Here is a 27,132-nt window from a genome sequence, read left to right on the forward strand (position 1 = left end):
GCTGACTTTCCTTTTGGAGTAATTATTTTCACTCATATCTTCTTCTACAATAGGATTTTGTGAAACATTTCCATTCATTAACAGTAATGCAACTTCACTGATCTCAGGCAGAACAACTGTGGATGCTCTGAGACTGTTCAGTGTAGTGGTGAAAGGGCTAACAGATGCTTGGATGCCTATCTATACTGAAAATCTGCTATTGCCTTTCCTTGTATGAGCATTTTTAAATTCTACTTACACTAGTACATTTTATTTGAATCAAGGTAAGGAGAAGAGACTTCAAAATGAATCTGGGAGTGAGAATGTTTTTCTCTCCTCTGAAAATACTTTCCTTTTGCCAAACCAAACCAAAGATTGAAATCTTTAAGATTTGTTTATTACCTTGAAAATATTTTATACAAAATGTGCCTTGGATTAGTTGAAAGATTTGGTTGGATGAATCTTAATTTAGGTTTCAGCCTTTTAAAAACACTTGAAAAATTACCTTACTTTTCCAAAGGAAAAATAATTTCAAGCTAGAAGGTTATATTTTTTAATTTAAAATTGTCAAAACAATTTTCCAACAATTTTGAAATAAAAGGTAGTTAAAAAATAAATAGCCTTTTTCCTTCTAAAAGGCTCCAAAAATTCCTGGTCAGCTCCACTTTAAAGACTAGATTGTTAAAATGGACTACCATCTCACCTCATATTCCTACTCAGTTTTCAAGAAACAGTTCTCACAGTTGCAGTTGTCATGCAGTCTGAAACAATTGTGCTTACTTTATGTTCATGATAGATTTGAGTAGATAAATTTTTCTCTTATCATTGCCAGAGACTTGTCAGATTTGCATAAGTTTGGCCAGATATAAATATTACTTTCCTGTCTTGACTTACAAACGCAACACCTAGTTTCAGAATCAGTGGGGCTTCAGATGCATAGAAAGATACAGTCCTAAATAAATGCCAGATTCTTACAGAATCGTATTAAGTGACTGCAAAGAGTGCAGTCTTTTAGTTTCGTTGTTTCTAGAGCTCCTGATGTAATAAACAGCATATACAGTAAGTTCTGCATGCACAGTCTTCAGAAAATCAGTTTCCTTTCTTGATCAGTTAGTAGACTGTGATTATCATGGCAAAATGAAATTTAATATAATGATTTACTTTGGGTTACTGATTTCTGATCTTATTGAAGAGAGTGTTATATAAGGCCATGTTATATTAATCCATTTCATTAAATTCATATGGAAGTCTGACTTTGCTGCTGCAGGAGTAGGGGTGGTCAAGGTTAACATGATTTGTGTTTGATCCACTCTTCAGTAGACAGAGGCTGCCAGATTCTGTTTAACTCACTCTGATTAATCTTATTTAAGAAAACTGTGAGCTGTTCAAGCATAGCCTGTGTCTTAAGACCACATTTCTTTTCTACAATTTAGCAACGTTCAGGGATACATTTTTGAAAGTGCTTAGCCTTTGCTGTTCTTTGAATACATGAGTTGTTCTCACATAATGCCATACATGTTATATACGTGCCAAAGAGGCCACAAATGGTCCTTTTCCCCCCTAGTTCCCTCAGTTCTGAGCCCAGTTGAAAGCTGTGAGGAAATCTTACCCTGCTAGGCATGAGGACCCCCTGGAGCACATAAAGGCCTTCAGATGGTGGCAGTTGTGACGACTTCTTCACAATAGTCCGCTGCTGTTAACCTCTCTATTTTTATAGCTGCTTCTGGATGGAACAAAACAGCCTGGGTATAATCAAGGTATTAAAGATGTAGTTTCTGATATCAAAATGATACATCTGTGATCGTGATTGCCGCTATCGGTGAACCACAACCAGCATAGCTGTAACTACCTTAGAAATACTAGCTTAGCTATCCCATTTTTTAATGGTACCCAAGTAACTCAGGGGCTTAGGATCAGATTTAGAAGTCTGAGGCCTGCCAAATAGAGTTTGGTGAACACAGGTGCTAAAGTTCAAATGTTAGTACAAAATAAAAGACTTCTCAGCAGCTGCCTATGTACAACAATCATCTTCACCCATGCTTTCATAGCATTGGAGGAAGTTGCTGTAAAATGCCGTGCTTTACTAAAAAAAACCCCAGTGATACTCAACAAAATAGAAAGCATTGTGTGGAATTAAGCCATGTGCAAAGATCCGAGCATGCTCCCCTCCAAAATTTAAGATGCATTTAAGCCACTGAATTCAGCAACAAACTGCTTGGTGATTTAAGGGGCCCCTGTATACTACCACGGTATAAATCAACTATAACAGTAACATCCACTGTTTCCCCCTCCTCACATGGCACTTAGAGATTAAGCAATGCCATCTCCATCAAGAGGATATTTTCCTTTTACTGGCATGGGAACACAGTGGTATCATCTCATCATATATGGCACCTGCACTAAAGTCAGTATCACCCCCAGCAAATAAAATAGGTGTGCAATATTCTCAATCAACACAAGTTTGGAAGCCAGAATACATCATTTTACCTTGTGAACAAAATAATTCAAACTGACAATCTTTCAGATTTTAGTTTGGTAAAAAATTGTGGCATATACGAAATGCATTGGCATTAAGATGAATGCTGTCTTAACCAATACTTAACATGAACCTGATATCCCTTTGGGGCACTTAGCATTATCTATTGTTCCAGGTCCTGTAATATTATCCAGTACTTTAACACAGAGGCCAAGATTTCCATCAGGAATTTAGTAGTTGCCAGGACCCATGCTGAGACACTTCAGAGACGCCTGCAGGGAATTTTTGCTTCGCGCTTTCTGAAAGTCATGTCCTGCAACTGGAAACCCACAAATTAAACAGCCCCAAATCATCAGATGCTTTTTAAAATCTTGTCACAAATAGCCAATATGAAGGCAGAATAAGGAAAAGGGAAAAATTATAAGGGATATTAGAGATCAGGAAAAATTATAGAAGCTTCTCTATTTTCCTGTTTCAAGTATTACTTTTTGATGAGTACTGTGTTGCATTTCCATTGCACATTGCAGGGCCTCAGAATGATTTATTGTTGAAAACAAATACGGCTTGCCTCACCTGTAAGGAGAGTGAGGCAGAACTAGGAAAATAATTGGTTTCCTGGCCCCCATCTCTGTTCTCCGCCTAGGAAAGCAAGTAGTTCCTCAGTATTCTCAACAAAGGATATTTCCTAAACCTAAAATTCTTATAAGCATCTCCTTCCAAACCTCTCCATATGATATTTGCCATACTGTCCTGTCCATGGGATAATCACAGTATTTACCTAAAGCACGGTGTTTACAAGTACAGTTTGTGTTAAAATCAAGTGGTTTTGGTTATTGATGAAAATCCTATCTTCCTGATTCTTCCTTTTTCTCCTCCTCTATGCAGTTGCCTGATGTGGTTCGAGTTTGAATTCCTTTTGAAAACATTTAGCATTGATCAGGTAAAACTATGTAACATATTAGCTCAAATCTCTTCCAAATACCTTTGAAAATATTGCTTGCCTATCTAATTATCTCCTTTGCGACAGAGGGGTTTTTCAGTGTAATTCCAGTACTTAACAGTTTTAAGACTTTCTGTTTTGTTGTTTGAATTACCTCACTCTGAAAGAAAGAAAGAAGTGATTTAGAAGAAGATATGCAAGTCTGTTAGCACATCATTACTTTGCTGAAGTGGAATGCATAGAGGTAAAAAGTAAATTTACAACCCATTTAGCATTTAATATTTCAATGCTTTTGTAAAAACACATTTGCCTCATTTTGTCAAGCACTCCTGTAACCTTGACACTCATATGAAGATGATTGGTACAGACAGAAACCTCCTGATTAGATGGTTCATTAGGAGCAAGATACAGAATACTAATTGCAAATTTTCATCTGCATTGACAAGGCCTGACCTAGCATTCATCTTTGGCAATGGGATTGCTTCCCTGCTGATATCAACCACACACTATACAATAAAAGCATGTCCTTTGTGCAAAAAATCATCAAAGATGAGAATAAGTGAATCACATGCTATTGCATTCTGCAGGTCCCAGGGGAATCCTATAGTACCTTACAGAGTCACTTTGTTTTCCCTACCTAAGTGTGAAATACTCAGGAGAGACTTCATATGTTAAAAACCAAACAGCTTAAACTCCCTTCTGGAAATGCAACAATTTGAACAGCATGCACCTTAACTAGTAACTGACCATGAGCAAGTACAATGTGCTAGCAAACACTGCTTGAAATTCATATAGCTGAAAATATAGTTAAAGGCAAAGGCTGGGTTATCTCTCCCATCCTTTCTGTCATATCTAAAAGAAGGTGTATCTGAGTGAATCAGTATGACGCTTCTGTAATTAAACTTTTGTTAAACCTTTGTCTTAGGTTAGTGGACAGAAATCCCTTACTACTTGGCAGGAAAATAGCTACATAGAGGAGCAATAACATGCTCATAATTTCAAAGAATGTTTAAGGAAGCAATAAACTTGGCAGATTTTACAAAATAACTGAACATTTTCAAATACAGCCCTTTAATTTCATAAATCCATTTATAATCTGCACATTGGCAGAACTGAAAGCTTGTGTTCTGTCTGAGTCTTCTGAAAATGAATGTTCTGCTCTGAAGTGCTACTCAGGTTAAAGAAGAAAAAAAGAGCAAAGCAAGGGGGGTAAGAATTGTACATACTAATAAGAAAAGGAAAGTCAAAGGGAATAGTATTTAGAGAATAACGTAAGTTAAACATAATCATAAATTCTTTATCTATGGAAAAACGTGGGACAAGGGAATTTCCAGTGTCTTATAGACAGCTAACTACTAATGTTGTGTGAAATCAATGCATATACAATTTCTCTTGTTGCAAGTACATGATTAAATGCGTGAATAGATCTGTAGCAGTTCTGTGAGTGAGGTAAACAGCTTCCTGTTGCAATACAACTTTTCATCCACAGGGCTGCCTAGCCAGCCCTTATTCACGTTGGTTTGTCCATTCATAGTAACTCAAAGAACTACGTGCTAGAAATAATGCTAGCTATGAACTGTTTAGTAAATAGGCTACAAGCATCATGACCAGGGAGTGTGCTTTTGCTCAGCTCTAGCAAACTCCATCATCTGGAGTTTTCAATAAATACTCAAGAAATGTATTTTAATGCCAAAACCATGAGGACAATATCTATACTTGATCTTAAGTTCAAAGGTTATCCACATTTCATGGAAGTAAATAAAATATCATTCCACTGCTATTCTCTTAGAAATATGTAATTTAAAATTAGCCTGCCATGACATAACTTAGCCATAGCTACAACGATACAGATCAAGTCCTGCTCATCTTACTCATATGAGCTTTCTTGATCTTTCCTGATCTATTTTTCTGAGTTCAGCATGACAGCTTGCATGAGTAAACTAGCCCATATCTCCAAAATTCCATGAGTGCATAGGAAAAGATGTCTCCTAATGGTTAGAGTGCCCCAGGGCTGTCAGACCTGAGTGACTTTGGATCAGTTATCAATGGCAACAGCCTACCCTGATTCACACCTTACCACAACTCTATTGTCATCAGCAGAATTGGTGCAGAACTTGTTACTGTCTCTTAATACCTCCTTCTACGTGTTAGTAAAATAGATACCATAACAGCTACTAGGTTCAAATGTGCTAAGAAGCTGAATGAGTTATTTGTAAGAGAGTCAGAGATTTTTAGAAAATATACGGTATGTAGTATGTCTTATATTCCGTTATAAAATCTTAGATAGTCTGCATAGCATTCAAATGTATTTTTGCTATCATCATTTTATAAATGACCTCCGTTTTCCACTTTCTTCACTAAAGCTGTCCTAAAATCGTCTCCTGTGCAGAGACTAAAGTTCTCTGTACGCTCTGCATCTTTTATTTATTTATTCACTTATTGGTCTGGTAGTAGTTTGAAGATGTTCAATGACTATAAAGTATTCCATGATACCTTGAGTATGAAAAGTATTATAGAAATGCAGCTAATGTTGCATTATATTCTTTCTGAAAAATTCCAGATATCTCTGCCGCACAAGGAGGACCTCTGCTGCTTTATTGCAGAGCATGCAGTACTGATTGCATTATGTGATCTGTCTTCTTAAGCCAACACCTGAATAATTTAGTCTTATTTTATTTTTCTCTAATAAGAAAACTATTTAGAACATTGTGCCTGTTTGGAGAGAGGACTTTACTAATACTGAAACTTCTATAACCAAACCATATCTTTAGAGGCACTGAAACACTTCAAAGGAAATGTATTTATTACATACATTAAATGCGGAGAGGGTGAGTCCAATTTCTTTATTCAGACAAAATTTTCATTGGCTCAGAGTCTATCCCTTATGCTCCATGGGTTTCTCCTAAAATGAAATTCTACCGATGCCGAACAGCGATACACATCTGTTACAAAATTCTGCAAGTGATTAATAGAAGACATAGACAAGGTACACTACTGAATGCTAACAAGAAAAGCCAAAGACCCTAGCACCATATTATAAAGCTTTCAGCATTTGACATATCAAACTGGGAACTGAACAGAAATAGGCTAGAGCTTGTGCAGAAAACCTAATACTCTGTTCACAGGACCACAGAATCATGTAGGTGGGAATGGACGTCCAGAGGTCTCTAGTCCAACCTCCTGCTCAAAGCAGGTCCAATTAAAACACGTTGCCCAGGACCTTGTCCGGTTGTGTTTTGAATATCTACAACCTCTGTAAGCAATATTATTTTCATCTCAGTCTCTTTCCACTCTTTCATGAAATCATCCACCTGCTGCTGGCTAATAGCACATGCAAGTTGCTAACGTTTTAATTGCCAGTAAACAAAAAGGGTCCATTAAAAAAAACCTTAAGGTTGCTTAAGCAACAAACACTTTTTGAACTCGCATCTTCCACTTCAATTACTTTTATGAATTTTTTTACTGCTTTATTTTCTGTTCATTTTATCATTTATATTATAAATGCTATAACATTATATAGACTGGAAAAGAAATACCAATTACTTAAGAAAATCACCTATATTTGTATTTGACCTAGAAGGAATAGGATGATGTCAATAAAAATTACACTTTAAATTGGAGCAACACCAAGCAATTAGGAAACAACATCCTTAGCAGTGAGAGGCAGATGGTGCATGATTAATTAGTTCTGCTGTTATCTGAAAGTTAAAAACAATGCTTATATCAGGAAACAAAAGATGTTATATATTGACGTTTGTTGGCCAGAAAGGCAGTAAAGAATTTTAGAAAACGTAACACTGACTGGTATAGTATGACACCATACAGCTCGGTAATTATTGCAAAGGAGAAGTCAGAACAAAAATGGGCAGCACTTATATGAAAGAAAATGGCAAGGAAAAACACAAACTCTTCTCCTCTGGCCAAATGGCATAGCCTCTGACTTATCTGACTGCAGAATTTCATCACAGCTAAGCTGTCCTGAGGCAGTGCCCAAATTACATTTAGATATTATGTTCCACTGTGTAAAAATGATATTTATGAGGTATCAGTGCTACATAAATTCAAATCCACTCCTGTCTTAAATTGGAATTAGGGCAGTGTGTGGTGAGTTAATTTAATATGATCCCCATTAAATCCTGGAATAGGTTGTGAGGAGGAAGAAATATTTGAAGTACTGAAATGCAGAGCTAAGTTTCAGAGGTGGTGGAAAAGCAGTTCTTCTGGAGAAAAATTTATCTTCTCGCTATCCTGAAAGCAATTCACTTTTTAGGAACTTTCAAAAGAACTATGATGTGTTCATACGTTTGCTATATGCACTATAATAACCACACAGTTACTTGGCACACTATTTGGCTCAAATACCAACACTGACATTTACATGATATAATCTTGGATTGGTAGCATGTCTTCATGTTTGAGGACTGATTTGCTCAGAACACAGACTTTACAAATCTTTGTAGTTTTCAGAACAACTGGCAGATTTAATAGTTGTGACTGCTTCATTTTAGTACTTAGCATATGTTTTTCAGAACTGCAAATTTTGTCTTTCATATCAAGCATTTTGGCTCTATATTTATGAAAATTCTAATTTTTTTTTTCACTTAACTGGTGTATTGAATCTGAAAATCTTCAGATAAGATATCTTCCAACTAAGAATTGATTGAAGTATGCCTTATTCCTCAGTTTTAAACTTTACTTCTAGATTATTACCCAGTGTTTCTCTAGTAAGGGTCTAGTAAATTAATTTAATCAGCAGTTATAACCGTCATAGAGAAACGTATCACACTCCTGTTAATGGAGACTAATTCTACAAAACCAATTTTTAAATTATTCAAAATTATAATGGAAAATGTTGCACTTCTAAGCAACATATATATTAGCAAACTTAAATAATAACACACTTAAAGTAGATAATCAGTTCTGAACTCAAGTGCATAATTTATTCCAGCAGAAGAATTCCCAGAAGGCAGAATAATATTTTCATGTTCACACTGTAATGCTCATATATTTTAATAGATAATTTCAGAAGTAAACTAAATAGACAGATGGCAATGAGAGGAAAACATCCAAACAAATATACGCCGACGTGTAAATCTAAGGGATGACTTAAAAGAGAAAGAGCTGAAAAATGTAAGTAGCTATTTAACTGTTTGTATATAACTATAGATACAGTTACTTAACTACTTCCTACTAGAAGCCTAGTTCATTGTAATGTTCATAACTAGTTCCATTGACCTGAAAAGCCAGCCTGGGTTGCCATCAGAGAGACCACGGCTCTTCAAAGCCCCCTGAGGATTCACTGGTGGAGTGGGAAGGCTTGGAAGAAGCTGGAAGCTCAGTGCAGAAGGGCTTCAGGGTCACAGTCCCAGCCTGCAGGAGAGCTGGAAGGTTGCGCAACCACCCAGGAGTGGAAGCGCTAGAGCTGCTGTTGGCTGGAGTTGCTAGAGAGGGTCTCAAAAGGTGGATCACAAGGTTATCAGTGAATGAGTGGCAGTTGCACATGACCGAGGTGGAAAAGAAGGAAAGGTCCTAAAGCAGGAGAAAGATGTTCTAAAATGACTCAGAGCTGAAAGAGTAGATGTGACCATGTTTTACCTACCCATAGTAAATAACTTGCTCAAATTCCTTTCACATTTAGCACCATTTAGCATCAACTGTCTGCTCCATACTTAATTTTGGCCTTAAGCATGTGCTTGACTTTAAGCCTGTATTTAATTTAATGTATGGGTAAAGTTAAACACATTATCAAAGAATTACTAAATCAGTGATTGAGATTCTATTGAATTGAGGAGGGGAAAAGAACATCTCAAACTTATTAAGCATTATTTGTTTTACAACATTACAACATAGTAATGGTCAAACAGATTTTTCAGTGTTTTTCCTGGGCTTGGGAATACATAGTTTCTGCAGTGTGGCAAGGAAAGCAAGCAGGGAAGCACTGAAGGCCAAAAGCCACAAAGGTTGGTAGGAAGTAAAGAGAGTGGAAAGAAGTAGTCAGCTGCCAGACAGGAAGCTCATCTCACTCTTGGCCCAGAGCCTGAACCAGTGATTCTACTGCAGTGATTTTCATAGAATAGTTTACCCACAGTAAACATATATACTTAAAAATGCTTGAGTTTGTAAGGTGCCAGAAGACGTTGACTGTACTGTGATGGTAGTATTTGAAAGTGGCGGCTGAGGCTGTAGCCATCTTTCTTCCCTTCCCCTTCTGCTAGCTCACGCCAAGGCTTTCATATCTATGAACAAAGTTGTAATCAGCGGATTAGATGCCAGGACAGCTTTGGACAGAAATTGGGCATTCTTTGTCATGAAGGAGCAGAAGAACCACAGGATGAACGAACCCTGGCAACCTTGTGAAGGATCCTCTGAACATACATGGACTCAGTGCCATTGTACCAAGCACAATTGCCTAAAGCCAGCTCTGGCTAGGAAGAAATGGCATCTATCCCATTTAGATTTTTTTAAGTCCTGTTCCCATACCCTTCTCCTGTCAACCTTTCTCTCTCTCTCCTAAATCCAGAAATGTCGATTCCCTATCTGTAAGCAGTTTGCAATTATAACTAATGTGACCCAGTGAAGCCCAGAGCACCTCTGGCAACTCCCAATTGTTCTGCCCTTTTTGATGATGGCAAAAGTCAATAAATCCAGTGTGAAAGAGACGAGAGAGAGAGATTCTGGAAAAGAACTTGTTAATATCTAACTACAAAAAATATTGAAAATGGGGATTTTTCATCTTTTTAGCTCATGCTCTAAAGGGGTATGATACAGAAGGAATGCAAAAAGCATAGTATGTTTATTAGCCAGCTTTAAGTGGAAGTTAATCTATGATACATTCTGAGGCTTAAAAGACAGCCCTATGCAGTATCTGCTGTATTGTGTCAGCCAAATACAGCATACAATTCATGACGCTGTTCTGTAATGGAAAGCTGGGGAAAGACTCCAATCCAGCGAGCAGAGAAATCTGCACCAGGTTTGAAAAATCACTCAGATCTGCTGAAGTAAAATCTTAACAAGCACAACTGCCTTTTGAATCAAAGTCTGTAGGTTTGCAGTGAACAGGCTGATGAGGGTCACGAGCAGAGATGGCATATAGTGGACTCTGTGCCTTTGGTATTATCTTAGTTTCAGAGATGAGGAGAAAGCATTAAGGATCAGCACCAGCTCTTTGGACAACAGATAACTTAGAGGAGGATGTCCTATCAAGATGAATATGGCTCATTCAAGAATTAACTTTCTACTCATCTTCTACCTCAGTTTTTTGCTGCTCATCCATTTAAAAAGTAAGATTTTATCTTTTTCTTATTGTTCTGACATGTCCTCTGGATAGATAGCTAGAACGCACTTCTAGCAGGAAACTTGTTTTGTCAGGAGGCTTTAAAATATTAATGAAGATGCCAAAAGGATTAGGTCCATGAAACTCTAAGTTGTTTATATTCATTGCATATTAGCTTTCCTGATCTTTGTGCTCAAACTGTTGTTTTTGGTAAAGAATGAAAGCATTTTTAATGCTTTGGTTCACATATTGAAAGTACAATATAAAATACGTAGAAAATAAATGGTACCTATACTTTAAAGACTACTTTTTGGTAACATTCATTTAATGAATTTAAACTTAGATGCTTAAAATACAGACTAATTTATCTTTTGCTTAGGCAGTCATGCTTTCTACACTGTTCATCTTGTGTATTCTAGTAGCACTCATTATTATATGAACATTACCTTATTATTTTTTAATTAAAATATGTAGAGAAACCAGTTATTAAACAGATGTGATATATTTGGTGTTCTAAAGTCTCTGTTATGAGAGAGTACAAAAGTCCAACTATTTTTGTTGAGAAAATATTTTCGACAAACTTCCACATAAACAGAAGTATGCAAAATATTGGAAGTCACAATGATTTTCCGTGATAATTTTGTCAGATGGTTGAGAGTAAATACAAGATAAGGAGGGTAAATGGCCTCAGCTGGTGAAGCTGATACATGTTTATGAAAAGCAGTAGCTCTTGAACATGTTTAAAATGAAGACAGACAGGATATGTGCTTGTCTGAGAATGCTATTTGATTTGTGTCTGTTGAACGTGAACCGCAGTGAGACAAAGCTTTGAGCAGCTGCCATTAAACAAGAAGACTTGGCATTAACGTACAGTGTTGTGTAATCTGGGTCACCTTCTGTTGCTGCATCACTCAAATTGTTACTTGGATAGTTTACAGCCCAACGTAAATTAGATACTGAAAAGTAAATAGATGCAGTTAGATCAACCAGCACTGTTAAAAAAAAACAAAAAAACAAAAAAACAAAAAATCCCAACCCTTTAAAGCATAGAAGAAAAACACAGAATATCATAGAAACACTTATTGTTTTATCCTGGTGGTTTTCTTGCTTGAGGAGGTATTGACATCAATCAGTGATACCACAATGTTCTTTTCTAAATTATCTCACAACAGGACATCTCCTGGACAAAAGGGAATGGATCTTCTACTTTTTTCAAAGTCTGTGTACTGTACGATGTGTACAATGAACAACCAGACTAAATCCTTGTGTGAAAATCTCTGGGATAGAATCTGCTATCTAATTAAAAGAAAGTAACTGGAATGGTGATAATTAAGAAATTTCATTTATACATGAGGCAGGCAAACTAGAGCAAAATATAAATGTTGTGGGAAGGGGAAGAGCAGATGCTTATAAAATTAAGGTCACATTAAAAGCATTACGCACAAAGAAAGCATTGCTAGAGTGTAAACAACAAAAAAAGCACTCAAGAATCAGCAAAATGGTAACCACAAGTTTTTGCTTTGGCCTTGGCTGAGTTCTGCTTAATTCAGGATGCCAAAGGCGATAAAAGTTGTTTTATGTCATCTTGTAGCTTTTCCTTAGCACAGATGTTGACTGGGATGACATTTCAGATGTGGCATGAGCTTTTTCTCTGGCATATGACTGTATGTCAGTCTCAAGCAAGAGGGTTTTCTCTTGTTCTCAGGTAGATGTGTGGCTGTTACAGATTGATTTACTAGAATGGAGCAGTCTCAGTGGAAGACAGAATCAGGCTCAGGAACCTGAATATGTAGTATATTTAAGAATCTTGCTGGGTATTTTCACTCAAGAAAGTTTGTATGCTATATCTTTAAAACTGCTAACAATTTCAGATAATAAAAACATAACTGTGAACAGATAAAAGAGAAATATAAACAGAACAATAAACTGCAGTTATTTCCTTATTTAAAAATTAAAGCTGAGAATGACCAAGATACAGAAGTTGAGGATATTACAGAACTGAGATGATGTCTAGTATGTATAAAATTTGTATTAACCATTATATTTCTTAATCAATTTACTGGAATTGTCTTTCTCCAATGGATACTAATCTTAAAGCAGATTAACCTAAAATATGTATTACTTAAGTCTTTCTCATAATTGATTTGTTCTAAACTACTTGGGAAATAAATAACATTTAGAAGCGAAGCCTTCCTAAAGCATACCTGCATGTAACAATTTTTCCAGCTCATGAATTCTCCTAAGGTGAATATTGGTATATTGGTATATATAGATTGAGATGCATCCCATACAGCTAGTAGGAAAACAGCCATTTAAAAACAGAGTTACTATTTTTTTTAGCAGATGCAATGAAATTAAAACATTTTTCAGGACATAAAAAAAAATTACATAAAAAAATTCTAACTAATACAGCAGAAAATTAATATATAGCACTAAAATGAAAAGTCTAAACAAAATTCTTTAGCTTTATCATTAAAATAATAGTGCACCTTCTTATTTGAAAAATAGCTCATATGCACTTTGGGGGGGGGTATTATGAGAAATAGTTCTTTAATTCTCATACAACATTGAGTATTGAATAGATAGCAAACTTTAATAAAACTCCTCCGGACTGCACATAAAACTTCTGTAAAGCTTAAGTCTTCAGCTTTACAGAACATAGTTCTCTGTCTTGTGACTCCTTTTGAATCTCCAGCACAACTGAAAATGATATTTCACATTTATTACCACTAGTGGCAACACTTAACATCAAACTGTACAGTAACAGAGTTTTCAGCCTGTAAATCACAGCCTTCCTACAAAAAAAAATACCAAATTCTTTTTTTATTCTAATTGCATGAAGTTGTTTCAGAAGGGTCACTTGAAATATAATTTAGCCTCCTGGAGCCCCAATTGATAAATAATGCTATCAGGTACAATACTACTACAAATACTAGTGTTCTGAAACAATAATGAAAATAACAGGTATTGTTCCATGCTTGCAAAGTTGCATTTCCGAAACCAATTCCTCTGAGTGACTTTATCAGAAATCATGAGCACAGTGTGCTAGGAAAAAAGAAAGATTTTGGTTTTATTTGTTCTTTTGTTATAAAGAATTTCGAACTATGTTTGTTTCCTGTTATAATCCAAGACTGAATTCAGATCTAGATTTAGGTTTTGATGACTGTCACTTGTACTGAGTAGCTGTAACAGATGAGCATGTAACATTAATTAGCAGATTTGATTATATGGGCAGTAAACACAGTTTCTTGGTGCTGAACCCTTCCTAGTAGGGACGCTGGTCTTCTTGGATCCTAAGGATGGTGTGAAAATGAAATACTGTGCTTTTAGTTAGATTTCAGATAAAACGTGTTTCAGCTAAAATGTGAGACTAAACAAATTACATAAAGGTGATTAAAAGCAGTAGAAAATACCTCCTCCTGTTTTAATTCTAGATGTACTAAAATATTTGATACATCAAATTGTGATGCTCATTTGCTTTACTGAAGTACTGGCCCACTTCTTAATATATCACTGTAAGACTCCTATTTATTGTAAGAGTAAGGAAAAAGGGTTCTGTCTCTCTCAAATTTTATCTTATTTGCTTCGGGCAAGTTAATTTACACCTGATAGATTCCCTGCTGCCTGATGTGCCATAAAATAGACTCAGTTTTGCCTTCTTTTTTGGCTATCTTTGTATCCACTTGTTTATAACAACCAATAAATCAGATTTTAAAAAGGAGAGAAGGAAATGGTGGTGAGAAAAGGGTAACTACTTCAAACTAACTGGACAAGACAAAGGCTTTGAGACAGCTACAATGAATGGGTTTAAATTGGAGCCTGTTTGAGGCCACGTTACTTCTAAGCGGTGTAGAGGACGGTTATCCCTCAGCTTCCTTCACAAGACTGAATTGATTGCAGTGTTTCAGCTTTCTGTTCAGGTGATGGAAAGGAGCAGCAATGATTCCTGATGGAATAGGCTTCCTCCACTGGCCTGGCAGTGCTTCTCCTGCCTGTCAATTTCTCAGGAGCACTGCAAGGCTGGCTTTTGTCTCAAAATATTACTTAAAAGATCTTTTAGAGGAGAACCTGAGATTGTCCTGCTGAAAGAAAAGGATACAAAAAGACTGTGAGCTCAGTCCTCTCCTGGCACAAAAAGAAGGAACATATCAGAGAGCAACGGATGCTCCAGCAGGTTACTCTGATATTTTATGCTAGCATAAAAGCCACTGAGATGGCAGAGCACCACTGGTGAGTGTGTGAAGACTGTGTACCCATACATGGGCACATCCACTGCTGGCAGGCAGTGTTTTTCTTAATTTACACACTGGTTTCTATGAAGTAAAAGTTCTTAAAACCACCTATAGTAAATTACTTTCCTTGGTGTATTGATTAATCCTATAACTGAAAGGACCTTATGGTCTATTCAGATGCAGTCCAGAAGCAGGGATCTGTGTGATCCAGGCAAATCTTTCAAGCCCAACACTTCTGGGATTTCTTCAGTTTCCCTCACCTCTATGCTGTAGAGTACAGACTTTGCAACCCGCATCTCAGATGTTTAGAAGTCACTGTGATATGCACAGAACTTGCACACTGGGGTTACATCAGCAGATCTTTCATTTTTTGCTGTCTGGTGATATAGCTTAGCTGAATGCTTTCCTGAGATAGTGTTAAGATTTGCTGCTGGAGGATAAGAAGGTGGACTTGGAAAGTAGGGGCCATGCAGTTGTGCAGGACAATGGGTAAAGTGGAGAAGCAGGACTGGGATCCTGGTTTGAGGAAATGAAATATGTAGCCTGACAGTCAGCAGTGTAGGGAGAAATCTGTGGTTTCAGTTAATTACTTCTAAAATAAAATATAGGACCCTGCCTCTAAACCTTACTTTTAGTACTTTTTTGCAGTTGGTAAAAAATATCAACTAGGCAGTTACGTATTTTAGCTGAATACAACACAAGTCACAGAATGAAATGTTATCATGAGATCTGTAGGACACTTGGGTTTTGGCTGTAAAAATCATCACCACCCACAGCTATGCCACAACACAGCAAGCTTGTGGAAAGGTGCAGGCTAAGTACTAATCTAGCCCCAGGTCCATGAGTTACACGTCTTTCAGTCTGCTGTAAAACATACAGTAGTAGATAAGCTAGTTTCATCTATTATTGGCTTACCAATGGCTGACAAATCAGTTAAAAGAAAACCACACCTTCTTTTCATAAACATCCTGTGTCTCTTTTCTCTGTTGCAAATTTCTGTTTTGCTGAGAAACTAAGTTTTATTTTATTGGGGTAAAATTAAATCAGATAAGATATACAAATTACCTTTGCTAGTCTCTTTTTAACATACACCTAATTGTTTCCCAGACCCATAGATGCTCAAATCTTGTTTTGGATTTTTCTTAAGTGACAGATATGGGCAGAGCATTTAGACAAGTCTTTGATACATACATAGGCAGAAATATGAATGTGAAACTTACTCAGAATAGGATAAGTATTGGTTTCTCATTTTCTTCTAGATGAGTAATATGTCAGTAATGTCTCTTTTTATAATTTCCTGCATTTTTTGATAATCCCCTAAACACAAAACATGAACGAGAGGTCAGACTACACAGAACCAATTATTTTTGCCAAGGGACTCCCTATAAACAGAGATACTTTGAGACTTTGTAAACCCTACATCAAGAAAGTATTTTTTCCTCATTCCCTTGAAGTGAAGATAGTGGTACAGATTTGCAGATTTATTTAAACCTTATTAACAGTAGCCCATGGTTACGAGTATTGTGTATATACAAGACCTCAAAATAAGTTAGTTTTGTACGGTGTATAAGTTGTATACATAATTCATTTCCACAAACTATAATAAATGAACTAATTACAGAAAATGCATCTGTAGCCAGAGATGGAGCTCTGTATGAGGAGGGACAATGAACCTTTATGCACAATAGGTGACAGGAAGTATGTCTCAAATCTGGAAGAACTTTGATAAACTAATTGCTTTCATTTTATTGTCCAACAGAATTGCCAGCATATGACTCTGGGCAGAGAAGGGTTTAAGAAAGGGAAAGAGACAAATTATGACAAAGACAGGTATAATGTAAGCATCAGCTTTGGAACTGATTCCGTCTATGTTCAAGTGTTCAGGATCTTATATCTTAACCCAACAGCAACAACACATCTTTTGTTTCCGTGATCAGTTTATTACCTTTATAATGAAATATCAATTTTTAAGCAAAACATCACTAGAAAAAATATTTTAATTTCAAAACTATTTTTTGCTATTTTAGTGACTTGCAGCAGAGCTGAAAAAATCTACTATTGATTTCATAATTGTTAACCAAAATGTATGTAAATTAAGAATGAAATTTCATTTAGGATTACTATTAGAGTACTCTTCGTTTGAGTTTGCTACTGTGAACAAACCATCTGAGCTGTATTTGCACTCCTTTTCCGCCTCTGAGATGTTAGCACAGTGCAATTTTTCCCCATGGACAAGCACTTTTAATTTCTTGCAACTACTCCCATTACTCACTAAACTAATTAATGCATAATTACTGTGTTAGGAATAAAGTTCTACTTATAAAGAGATTTGTGGCTTTGCTCATACTGCTTGTCCCTCATGCACACTCAGATGAGGCAAGTAGCTTCCCAGCAAAGTATTGTTAGAATGAACATTTGATGAGTTCATAACAGATACAGTACTTCAGCAGTTCCTCATTAGTTAGCTGTGGAATGCCAATGCCATACCTATCAGAGTTGCAATCAGCAATGTTTAAGCACTAGCATGAGGAGCACTACGGCTTTCCCTCTGTGCTACCTGTCGTAGATTGTGTCCATATCATATCATAAATTAAATATTTCAGCTTTTGAATGCTTGCTCTCATCCCAAGTTAGTTTAAAGCAACAGCTTCTTGATTCATACATAAGGTCTTCCCCCCCCCCCCCCACCTTTTCATTTATATACCTTACTATGGATAAGGTCTCCATCTCTGGAAAAAAAAAAAAAGAAATCCTAAGAATGTAAAAATTCTTAGATTGCATGCTTAAGGTGCTACATGTACTATTCCAATAGCAGAACAAGACTACCAAGTTACAGATACGCTGCCTAGGACAACCTCTCTGCCATAGGCTTTATAAAATGGGAACTGTGACATTGAGAACCTCAGAAAATTGAACATTCCCTAAACCCTGTACTGGTCACCCAGAAATTATAATACAAGAAATTAATTGGCATTTTTGAAAATTTAGCTCTCAAATGATGTTTATTTTAGCAATACATGATGAACACAAAATGATGTATTCACATAAATCCCTTGTGGATAAGTGGGAGAGGTAGCAATTTAAGTTTTGCTCTTAGCTTTTCTTTGATAGTGTTCAAAAATATTCTCTCCCTGTATGCAGGAAAATACGTGCGACTGTTCACACTGAACATTTGATTCTAAGAAGCTATGAAAGTGAAAGTAGTAGGGAAAGGAAAATGCAAATATAAACTCCCTGAGACCTCTTTAGACCTTTGCAAAACCTGTAGCAATGCCTAGTTTATCTTCCATTTTGTTTTTTATTATTAAAAAAAACACTACAATTCATCTTGAAAATATAAATGATTATCACCGGTCAGGAAAGTCAAGGAGCAGAAAGGGAATTCTGTAGCAAGAACACTGTTCAATCACTGTAAGTAGGTGTTTGTGACTAATGACCTATTAGGAAAGAGTCTAACAAGAAAGAAAGGAGGTTGGATGAAGGGTATGTGTCACTAGCTGCACAGACCCCACATGTGATTTTGAAACAATGGCATATTTGTGCAGCATCAGAGAAAACGTACAGGAGAAACCCATGCTAGAATGTTAAAATGTGTTATATGAGCAGTGGATATAAGACTATGCTAATATATACATACAACTTTCAACTCTATCCAGGCTTTACAAATATATTTAGCTATCTACAGATGCATTGCCAGGGAGCTGGTGACCAATCTGTTTAGATAATTTGGGAAGTTCATTAAAGATGGCTCTGTCTTTTTTTACTTTTAAAAGTCTGCCCTGAGTAACTTAGGAATCTGCATCCAATTTTTTCAAAATTGCTATGGACACCTAAGTACGCATCTGTACTGCAGAACGTGAAGAACGAGTCAAGCTCTTTTGTCATGTGGCAAAACCTCATCTGAGAGGCTAGGAAAATCCCTGGTGGCACCCTTGCTGAGCTTTGGGCTGCGGTGGCTGTCTACCTAGAGACTGCTAAAGGCAGCCAGAGCATAGCTAGCTCAGGTAAGTTCACCCAGCCTGTAGCATCAACCCTGCTGACATATCTTTGATCTCACTGGAAGTCAGACTAAGCCAATATCATTGTCAACGTACTTGATAACGTTGGAACTGCTGAAATTGCCACTCTAATACAAAAGTACACTTACATGTCTAAGTTTTGATCCTACCCTCTCACATAGCTCCAAGTTACATAGATCAGCTATCCAAAAGGTCTTTGGTAGATGAGAAGAGGTGTAACATGTATTATTTGCAAGTACAATCTATGAGATAAGTTCAGAGTTTCACAAGGTTCATATTTCTTTGGGATGTTAATATTTGCTAACCAGTTTTTCCAGAAGCTGCTGCTTCTTTGAGCATGCAAATTGTTCACTTACACATTTGCTTGCTTGCAAGTTGTGTCCGCAGTCTGCATATGCCAGTGCAAGCATCAAAAATAATTTTGAAATAAATTTTTAACTAGGGTGCATATCTATGGAAAGCAGAGGTTGTTTCTTTTCTGCCTGCTAGAAGGTTTATCTTGTCTCAGTTACAGAACTGTCAGACAGAAATCTGCAATCATGTTTTGAAGATGCCAGGAATTACTTAACGAAAGTTTCATTGTTAGCTTTTCTAAAACTGTAGTGATACTATTTTCTTCAAAGTACTGCAAAACTGAATTAATTGTTTGAATAAGCACACAATGTTTCGTTGATAGCAGGCACCCATACTTGTATAAATAATTGTCACTGTTATGAGTTTTACAGCATGCTATACAGCCATGTGCGATTATACAACATCATTATGAAAATGTCATTTTTTTTTTTCCTGTGTAACTTCTGATGAATGGAATATCTAGGAAGTCCTATCCCCTTGCAATTCCATATACCTTTTTCCTCTATTCAGGAGGAAACTCAGAAAAAAAGTAGGGCTATTTAGAGAATGCTCAAATCTTGATGGCCAAATTAGACAGTCTCATATTGAAAAACTATGTGAAAAGGCAAATATTGTTCTCTACTGGTTAACAAGAATATGACATGCAAGACACAGGAGAGTAATCAATTCGCTATTCAGTACTGACTAAATCCAGTTTTGAGTACTACCATGAGAAAGAGATAGGCAATTAGAGAAAAGCTGAAGATGGAGAGCAAAAATAGGAAGACATTTAGAAAGATGTGACCTAAAATGAAGGGCCACAGAAAGAGACGCCTGAGGGAGGAATGATTACAGTCTTAACTATGTAAAAGAGAACAGCAATCAAGGAAGACAATGTGATCAGTTGTCCTCCATGACCTTCAGAAGGATAGATATTACAGAGTAATAGGCTTCATAAGCAGCAGGGAAAATTTAAGTGAAACATTAATGGGACTTTCCTAATTGTAGGAATAATTAAATCTCTGTATCAAAAGTGTTTTTTATGAACAGATTAAATATCTGCCAGAGATTGTCTAGACAGCTGTTTCTCAGCTTGTATTATATGGGCTGGAGACAGTCAGTACCACCTCAGGGGGTGATCTATGGAGAGCTCAGGTGATGGAGACCAGAGACTCATGCAGAGACTCATCAGTTTGCTGCACATATTTGGAGGCATAGCTGCTCCTTTTATGACACTGGGTATTATGACACTGACGATTTCTTTTTCTAAAGGGCTATTTTGGAGTCCCTTCTCTTGTGCATAGTGAGCAAGTTTTTCTTTCACTTCTCGCCTTAACAGAATTATTACCTAAATTTCAGTTAGAAAATAGTTTACTCTGATTCTTTGAGATATCAAATATCTGCTCTTGATTTTTGCTTTCTTGGGTATTAAATAAGCACCCCTGCATTACAAGCATTCATTACTATGGGGATTGATAGGCCTTGTGCAAGAAATCATGTAGTTTGATTTCCAGATTTTGAGGTCAAATCACTTATCCATTTACTTGCAAATTCAGCATATTTGATACGCTGGCAGTGGGATGAGAGAAATTATTAATAAGTTAGTTACTAATAGTATAATTTTCAAGGTCAAAAATGAAAAATGGAATACCTGCTGAATCTAAGTTTTACAGTCATCTTCTTACCCTCTATAGAGAGGAGATGTCATGAGAATGGGGCCTGCTGCACAGAAACAAATAACAAAAAAGTCATAGGAATCTCTTTTATGTAACCTTTCTACACACACTACAGTGTTTGTTTAGGGACAAACATGTTTCCTCAATCAGATCTTGCTGTACTTCTCCGTCTTCCGAATTATTCACAGTACCATAATAAATGAAAAGCCTTGCAGTCCAGCAAATAGCAAAAGAGAGACATTTTTACAGTTAGTTTTTTTATATTTACTTTATATTGGTTATATTTTATTCACCCATAAAAAGGGCCAACAGAAAATTGCTTCTGTCTTTTGACAAATACTGCAATGGACAACACTTCTCTGCAGGCAGCCTGAAATCCTGTGACACATACCGAGCAGCTGGGACTGGAGCTTGAAAGGACACCTTCAGGCTGAAGTAAAACATGTTCCTCTCTAGGCATCAACAAAGCAGTTCTACAGTTGGTGCTGCAGCTTCAGGGTTAGAGCAGCTCCTGCCTGCCTGAAGTCTTGTCAGTGGGGACAAGAATCAGAATATTTCTAGGGGTAAATATTTCTGTGGGTAAAAAGGGGGCATAGGCTGCTAACCCACTGTATACACTCTAACAACTAAGATTCAGAGTCAATACCAAGACTTGCTTGATACAGTCTCTTATTCTCAGAAGCGCTGTCTTTGAATAATTGTGGCCTGAGTGGATGCTTGGGGAGAAACATTTTTTCCTCTTCATCCCCTCCCCCCCCCCTTTTTTTTTTTTCCTCCAAACTGTTCTTGCTTGCCTGCCCAAGGCTGAGCATGCTGGAATCCTATTCTCTTAACCTTTACTTGAACAAAGAGACAGACAAAGCTTCTTTAATTACATTAATCAAGGAGTCTGCAAACAGGATGTATTCCTACAAAGTGCCCTCAGTCACAGTGACTCAGATTAAGATTGTGGGTAAACAAACTAACCTACACGGCCCAGCAAAAGTGCTCAGCCTGAAATTTCCTTTCCCTTCAGTTTGAGGGTCACTATCATATCTTCTGTATTCTGGGACTACCAAAGGCAGTCTGCTCTCGGATATAGTTAAACTCAAGGCTGCTCTAATTCACATTCAAGCTGCCAGGGCAGCTAAGAGTAAATAAAATCCTTCATACATTGGTCACTCTTCCCTTGGACAGTTCATGTTCTTCCTTGTTGGGGTTTCTAACAGGGATGGTACAGAGCATTTCGCCAGCTCTTTGTCTCATAGGGCAAGCCTTAGCTCTGAATTTGACTATAGCACGTTTCTTCGTTTCTTTAAATGCAAGTTAGAGCACTTTGAAAACAACATAATTTGACAGGGAGCCAAAGTAAGGATTTAGAAAGATAGACAGTCACCACTCTAAGGATCCAAGCAAATGCAATTTAAATAACCTGCATTAACAGATTAATCACAGCAAAAATTCCAGAACTCTCAATGTAATATTCTAGCCTTGAAAAGCCACCTACATACAGCAGTATCTTCAAATGTGTTTTGCTAAGCAAGGGTTAGAGCTTTGTGACATTTTGTTCATGTTTAAAAAGAAGCTTAAGCATCCAGGAAAATGAAAGTAGTTTAGCGTCCATGCTGCTGAAGGACTTGATTGGGGTTTATTATCAGCAAAAATTCTGCAGTATAACTCGTCAACCTCTGAAAAGCAGGAAACAGAGCATCCGAGAACATGTTGGAACTGATGCACATCACACTGCTGCTGCTTGGACATCAGCCACCTTTGGTGCAGAAATGGTATAGCTATGTTAGCACCACGCTGAGTCCAAGCTTAAGCTGAGAGGCAGAATATATTAGCTCAGGCACTGTGTCATGCTAATACAGCTAAATAGCACCTGAATTAGCACTGGCTCAAACACTGGGAAAAGGAGTTCTGTCTGCACCCATCCATGTCTGTCTTATTATTTATACAGACATCTTTGCAGGGTCTCTATCTTAAATGCATTTCTGTGAATATATGAAGCAGGCAATGCTAAATACCCCAAAGCAATGAGTTGGCGATTCAGTTTTGTAAGAAGGAAGAGTAAACTGGATTTCAGATTTACATGCACAGTTCTGGAAACATTGATTATGGGCTATATGAGATGCAGGTCAATTGCAATGCTAAAGATGAGGAGTCTATAGACCATGTGGCATGTGGTGCATTTTTGAGTCTGCTGACTCCAAGAGCTATAAAAAGGCCAAAAACAGCGCTGAGGTCAGTTGGTGGCAGTCCTAATGGTACCCACAGTTCTCCAGCAACCCCATTATCTTCCATTGCTAGCCTTATGGATAGGGTAGGCAGAGTGGAGGCACAGGGCTTGTAGGCTGAGCAAATGGGGGAATGGCAATGACAGTGAAAGAAGAAGCTACGAGAAAGACACTGGTATATCGGAGATGAGGTCAGAGCTATAGCATGGGAGGAAGATGTATAGGCCTGTCGAAGGCTCTTTCTGTCCCTGTTCAACCTGAAATGCAGAAGTCAAAGACCATTGGAAGTAACGATCCACTTTAATTCCTATCTTAAAATGCAGGAGAATGTGAAAAACGTGTTTATGGGAAAGAGAGTCTAAACCTCTTTGCTCCATATACTTATTTGGAGGGCTACATTAGGGCATATCCCATGACAGCATAATAAAAAAGGTATCTCTACAATGCAACTGCAAACAGCAAGAAGAATATATCTGGCCAACACCATATAGGACCCACCAAATCAGACTTTCTAGCTAAACCTACCCCTTCTCTGCTAATCCATCTGTTGAAGAGATTTTTTCTTTTCCACATTAAACACTGCTGACATTTGCAATGCTTTATTCACTACTGATTGTACTGAATGTTTGCAAGCCTCAGTCTGTGTAAAAACACCCTCTGCTTGATATAACAAGAACTATCTGTTCTATTCTCTCTCGAGTATGTCTTACATGTCTGATTCAATTTAGTCAATTTAGTCTAACATCTAGCCAGTTTGGAGCTCACGGGAAAGTGCAAGAAGAGTAAGTTGACTAAATCAATCAGTATTTTTGCATTCAAATGACTGTTTCCAAAGTACACAATCTCCTGAAGAGCAAGTAGACATCAGAACTTCTGCCATTGTCCATGGTGGTGAAGAATAAGATGACTGAGAGGTATTTAGGTGCATAACTTTAACGGGATTAAATAGGAGCAGGAAGGATTGTCACTAAATGCCTTTGAGGCATTTGGATAAATATCTTCTTTCCAGTAAACAGACTGACTTAATGATCAGACAATGACCCAATGATGGAAAGAAGGGAGGCTGGAAGAAGAAGATGCAGTCCTGACTTTCACACAGCAGAAGAAAAAGCAGATCTGTTCTATCACTTCTACAAAAGCCTAAAAGCCTTGAGGACTCCTTCAGACACTACACTTGTGTTTGGGGAAGAGCCTGTCAGCTCAGATTCACATAGGCATTTTCTGTTCCTGAAGATCTTTGCAAGAATTCTCCCTGCCCTGTGGCTTAGGAAAATGGCTTACAACGTACCTGCTCTACACCCCAACCTTTATCCACAAGCTGACAATAGTTTTGCTGCAGGAAGAGTTACGTGTGTTGTAGGTACCTCTGATATTCTATGTATAGCATTCAAGAAAGCTGATTCCAGTTTTACTTATTCTGGTTTAACTTTGTAAATCCACTGGCTTCAGGAGAGTTGCTGCTGTGCTGTGTCCAGTCAGGACCAGCACGTGTTTGATTTACATAACCAGGAGGCTTGCGGTTGCAATCAAGAATGATCTATTTTCAAGTAGATGGAGAATGATGTCCTTTGAGACATTTTCTCTACATAAAGATCATCAAAAGTAGGACTACATTCTTTAATCTTCATTAAAGAATTTGACAGCCTGGCAACAATAATCTTCACTCATTAAATCTTGCCTCTTGAATTAAACTTTGTGTTCCTTATTGCTATTAAAAGCAAATGGAGGCTGTTATTACACTGTATAGGGATTTCTGTGTAACAGACAAGTAGCCATTTAGAAACGTGTTTGTATCGTCTGAGCTGCATCATTTCTTCTTTGGGCTAACAGAAACGTTCTAGAGAAAACCCACATGAGGACTTGCCAGTATTATTTAATTATACCTCAGTTTAATAGAGCTGTGCTGCATCATCTGTTCTACAGACAGGTGAACCCTTCACTTACTTTTATTAACATACCTCCACACATCCAGACAGCTGGGAGACTGGTTTTCCTGTCATTTTTTTAAGCCCGCACGTCTTTTATACTATGGCTCTGAATCAGCCTGAAGAAATTTATTCTATGTCTTCATTGGTGATTGCTTTTCTGCCATTATTGATGAGCACCAGTACTTTCATCAACCACAGACAGATAATACACACTTACAGTAAAGCTGGCTTCTGGAAAATAAAGGATTTTTATGAAATTATTATGGAAAATTCTGAGAAATGGATATGACAGGTGATAGATCCTGAGCAGTCTGCTCTAGTTAATGCTGTTTTAGGCGGAGGTTTTAACTAGATCTCTAGAAGTCCCTTCCAACCTCAACTATTCAGTGATTCCATGATGTGAACCATATTCAGTTTAACCAAGCCTGTTACTACAGTGCTGGGATAGCAGCCTATGTCAGGGAATGTATCAGAAGTGCTGCCTACCAATTATGAAACTTTCATTACTATTCAGTAATAAATAGATAACTAAGAGTTTGTAGGAAGCTGGTGAGTGACAGAGAAATTGGGAAGTGGAGAATACAAAGAAAAAAGATTGCAAGATGTATTTTGGACTCCATTTTAGAAAGATGCAGACAAGAAAAATAATTATTTTTTGTTTAAAAAAAAATTCTCTCACTGTGTTACCACTATAGCACAGACCTGGTGACCATGCATCTCTTTGGGACCCCCTGCAGAGCAGCAGGAATGCTGAACACAGTCCTGAATGAGACACCCATGCTCAGAAACGTAGCTAGACATCAAGGCTGAAAACAGTCTCAAAACAAGGAAATCTCGGGGTGGGGCAAGGAAGGATGTTGCTGTCACAGCAACATCTGCAAAACTTGTCACTTGCCTTAAAAAAAAAAATTTAAAAAACTGTAATTTTTAGGATCTTGACCTCGATGAAAGGTCCAGCAATTCAGCCTTTCATACTGCAGTCATGCCTTGTTCCAACTATTACACGCCTCATTTCTGTTAATCTTTTTTAATTAGTTCTGTTTCTCAAGTGAATTCTTGGAATCTAATGTTTTTCTGTGCTAATTGTTAGGGCTTTGCTTTCTGTGTTCAAGGTCAGTCTGGCATTTCACCTTGTAAAACTCATTTGTCCTCCCAGCACTTAGGGTTGTGTGCTTAGATCAGATTTAAACATCACTCAAAGACTTTTAGCTACTTTAAAGTTAGCAAACACAGTGCAAAGCTGTGATTGTGCCAAAAGCCAGCATAGTTAGGCAAGTGTGGGGGAATGGGATTCTTCCTCCGCTTTGCAAAGGTGCGGAGACAGGTTATCCATAAAATAACTTCAGTGTTTTTCTCATGAGCTGTATGGGGTGTTTTACAAACATGAGTGGATTGAACCTCACAGCGCTTGAATAGGCAATGTGTCAATTTTACAGATGAGAATGCTGAGATAGAGAGAGGTGAGGTGAATCTCTCTTGCAGTGGCACAGCTATGAATAAAATTCAGATAAGCTCCGTTACATGTTTTGACTACTAAACATAGATCTTTGTTCTCGCGCTTCATATCAGTGTGCCTTCTCCAGAATTTTGGTGAGACCGGGAGATCCATTATATAGCAATTTTCTGTTCTTTAAAAAAAACCCTAAAATTATAACACAAGTTTCTGTTATATAACACTTCTTTATGATAAGTCATAGCCTTCTTTCATTTAGAGACTTCTCTCCTCCTTTCCAAGGATAATTCAGAAAAAAAGAGATACACTTTTTGTAGTCGCTAACTTGCCATCCCATAGACTTTTCTTCAGGGTGATCGGTTAGTTGCAGCAATTACTCAATGCACATGACGTCTGAGGTGTGAACTCTAGCGGCAGGAGGCATCTGAGCCTCAGGCAAGAACAACACTCTCTTCCAGCTGATGCCCAATTCAAAATGATAGGCTATTTTCAGATTAACAAAACTTGAAGGGTGTATGGGGATGGGGGGGGGAGGGGAAATCAACCTCCAGCAATATATAACTTAGACTACAATCAGTTTAAACAGGCTACTTACAGCATTGCTGCT

General features: G+C 37.4%; 1 protein-coding gene across 6 annotated transcripts in view; it reads left to right on the plus strand.

The window, feature by feature from the left end:
- CRB1 (crumbs cell polarity complex component 1) overlaps positions 1–27,132 on the plus strand; it is a 166,212-nt gene that overhangs the window by 7,517 nt on the left and 131,563 nt on the right. For 5 of the 6 annotated variants that reach the window (XR_011142464.1, XM_068952095.1, XM_068952096.1 and 2 more), the window contains exon 1: positions 9,643–10,675. Coding sequence is in view for 4 of the 6 variants with exons in the window: in XM_068952095.1 (XP_068808196.1) it covers positions 10,600–10,675 (76 nt within the window). In the remaining 2 variants the exon portion in view is untranslated. Of the gene's footprint in view, positions 1–3,340; positions 3,396–9,642; positions 10,676–27,132 lie in introns of those variants that run through there. The other variant, XM_068952099.1, reaches the window with a different exon arrangement.

This window comes from Struthio camelus, chromosome 8 (assembly GCF_040807025.1).
Source record: "Struthio camelus isolate bStrCam1 chromosome 8, bStrCam1.hap1, whole genome shotgun sequence".
NCBI lineage: Eukaryota > Metazoa > Chordata > Aves > Struthioniformes > Struthionidae > Struthio > Struthio camelus.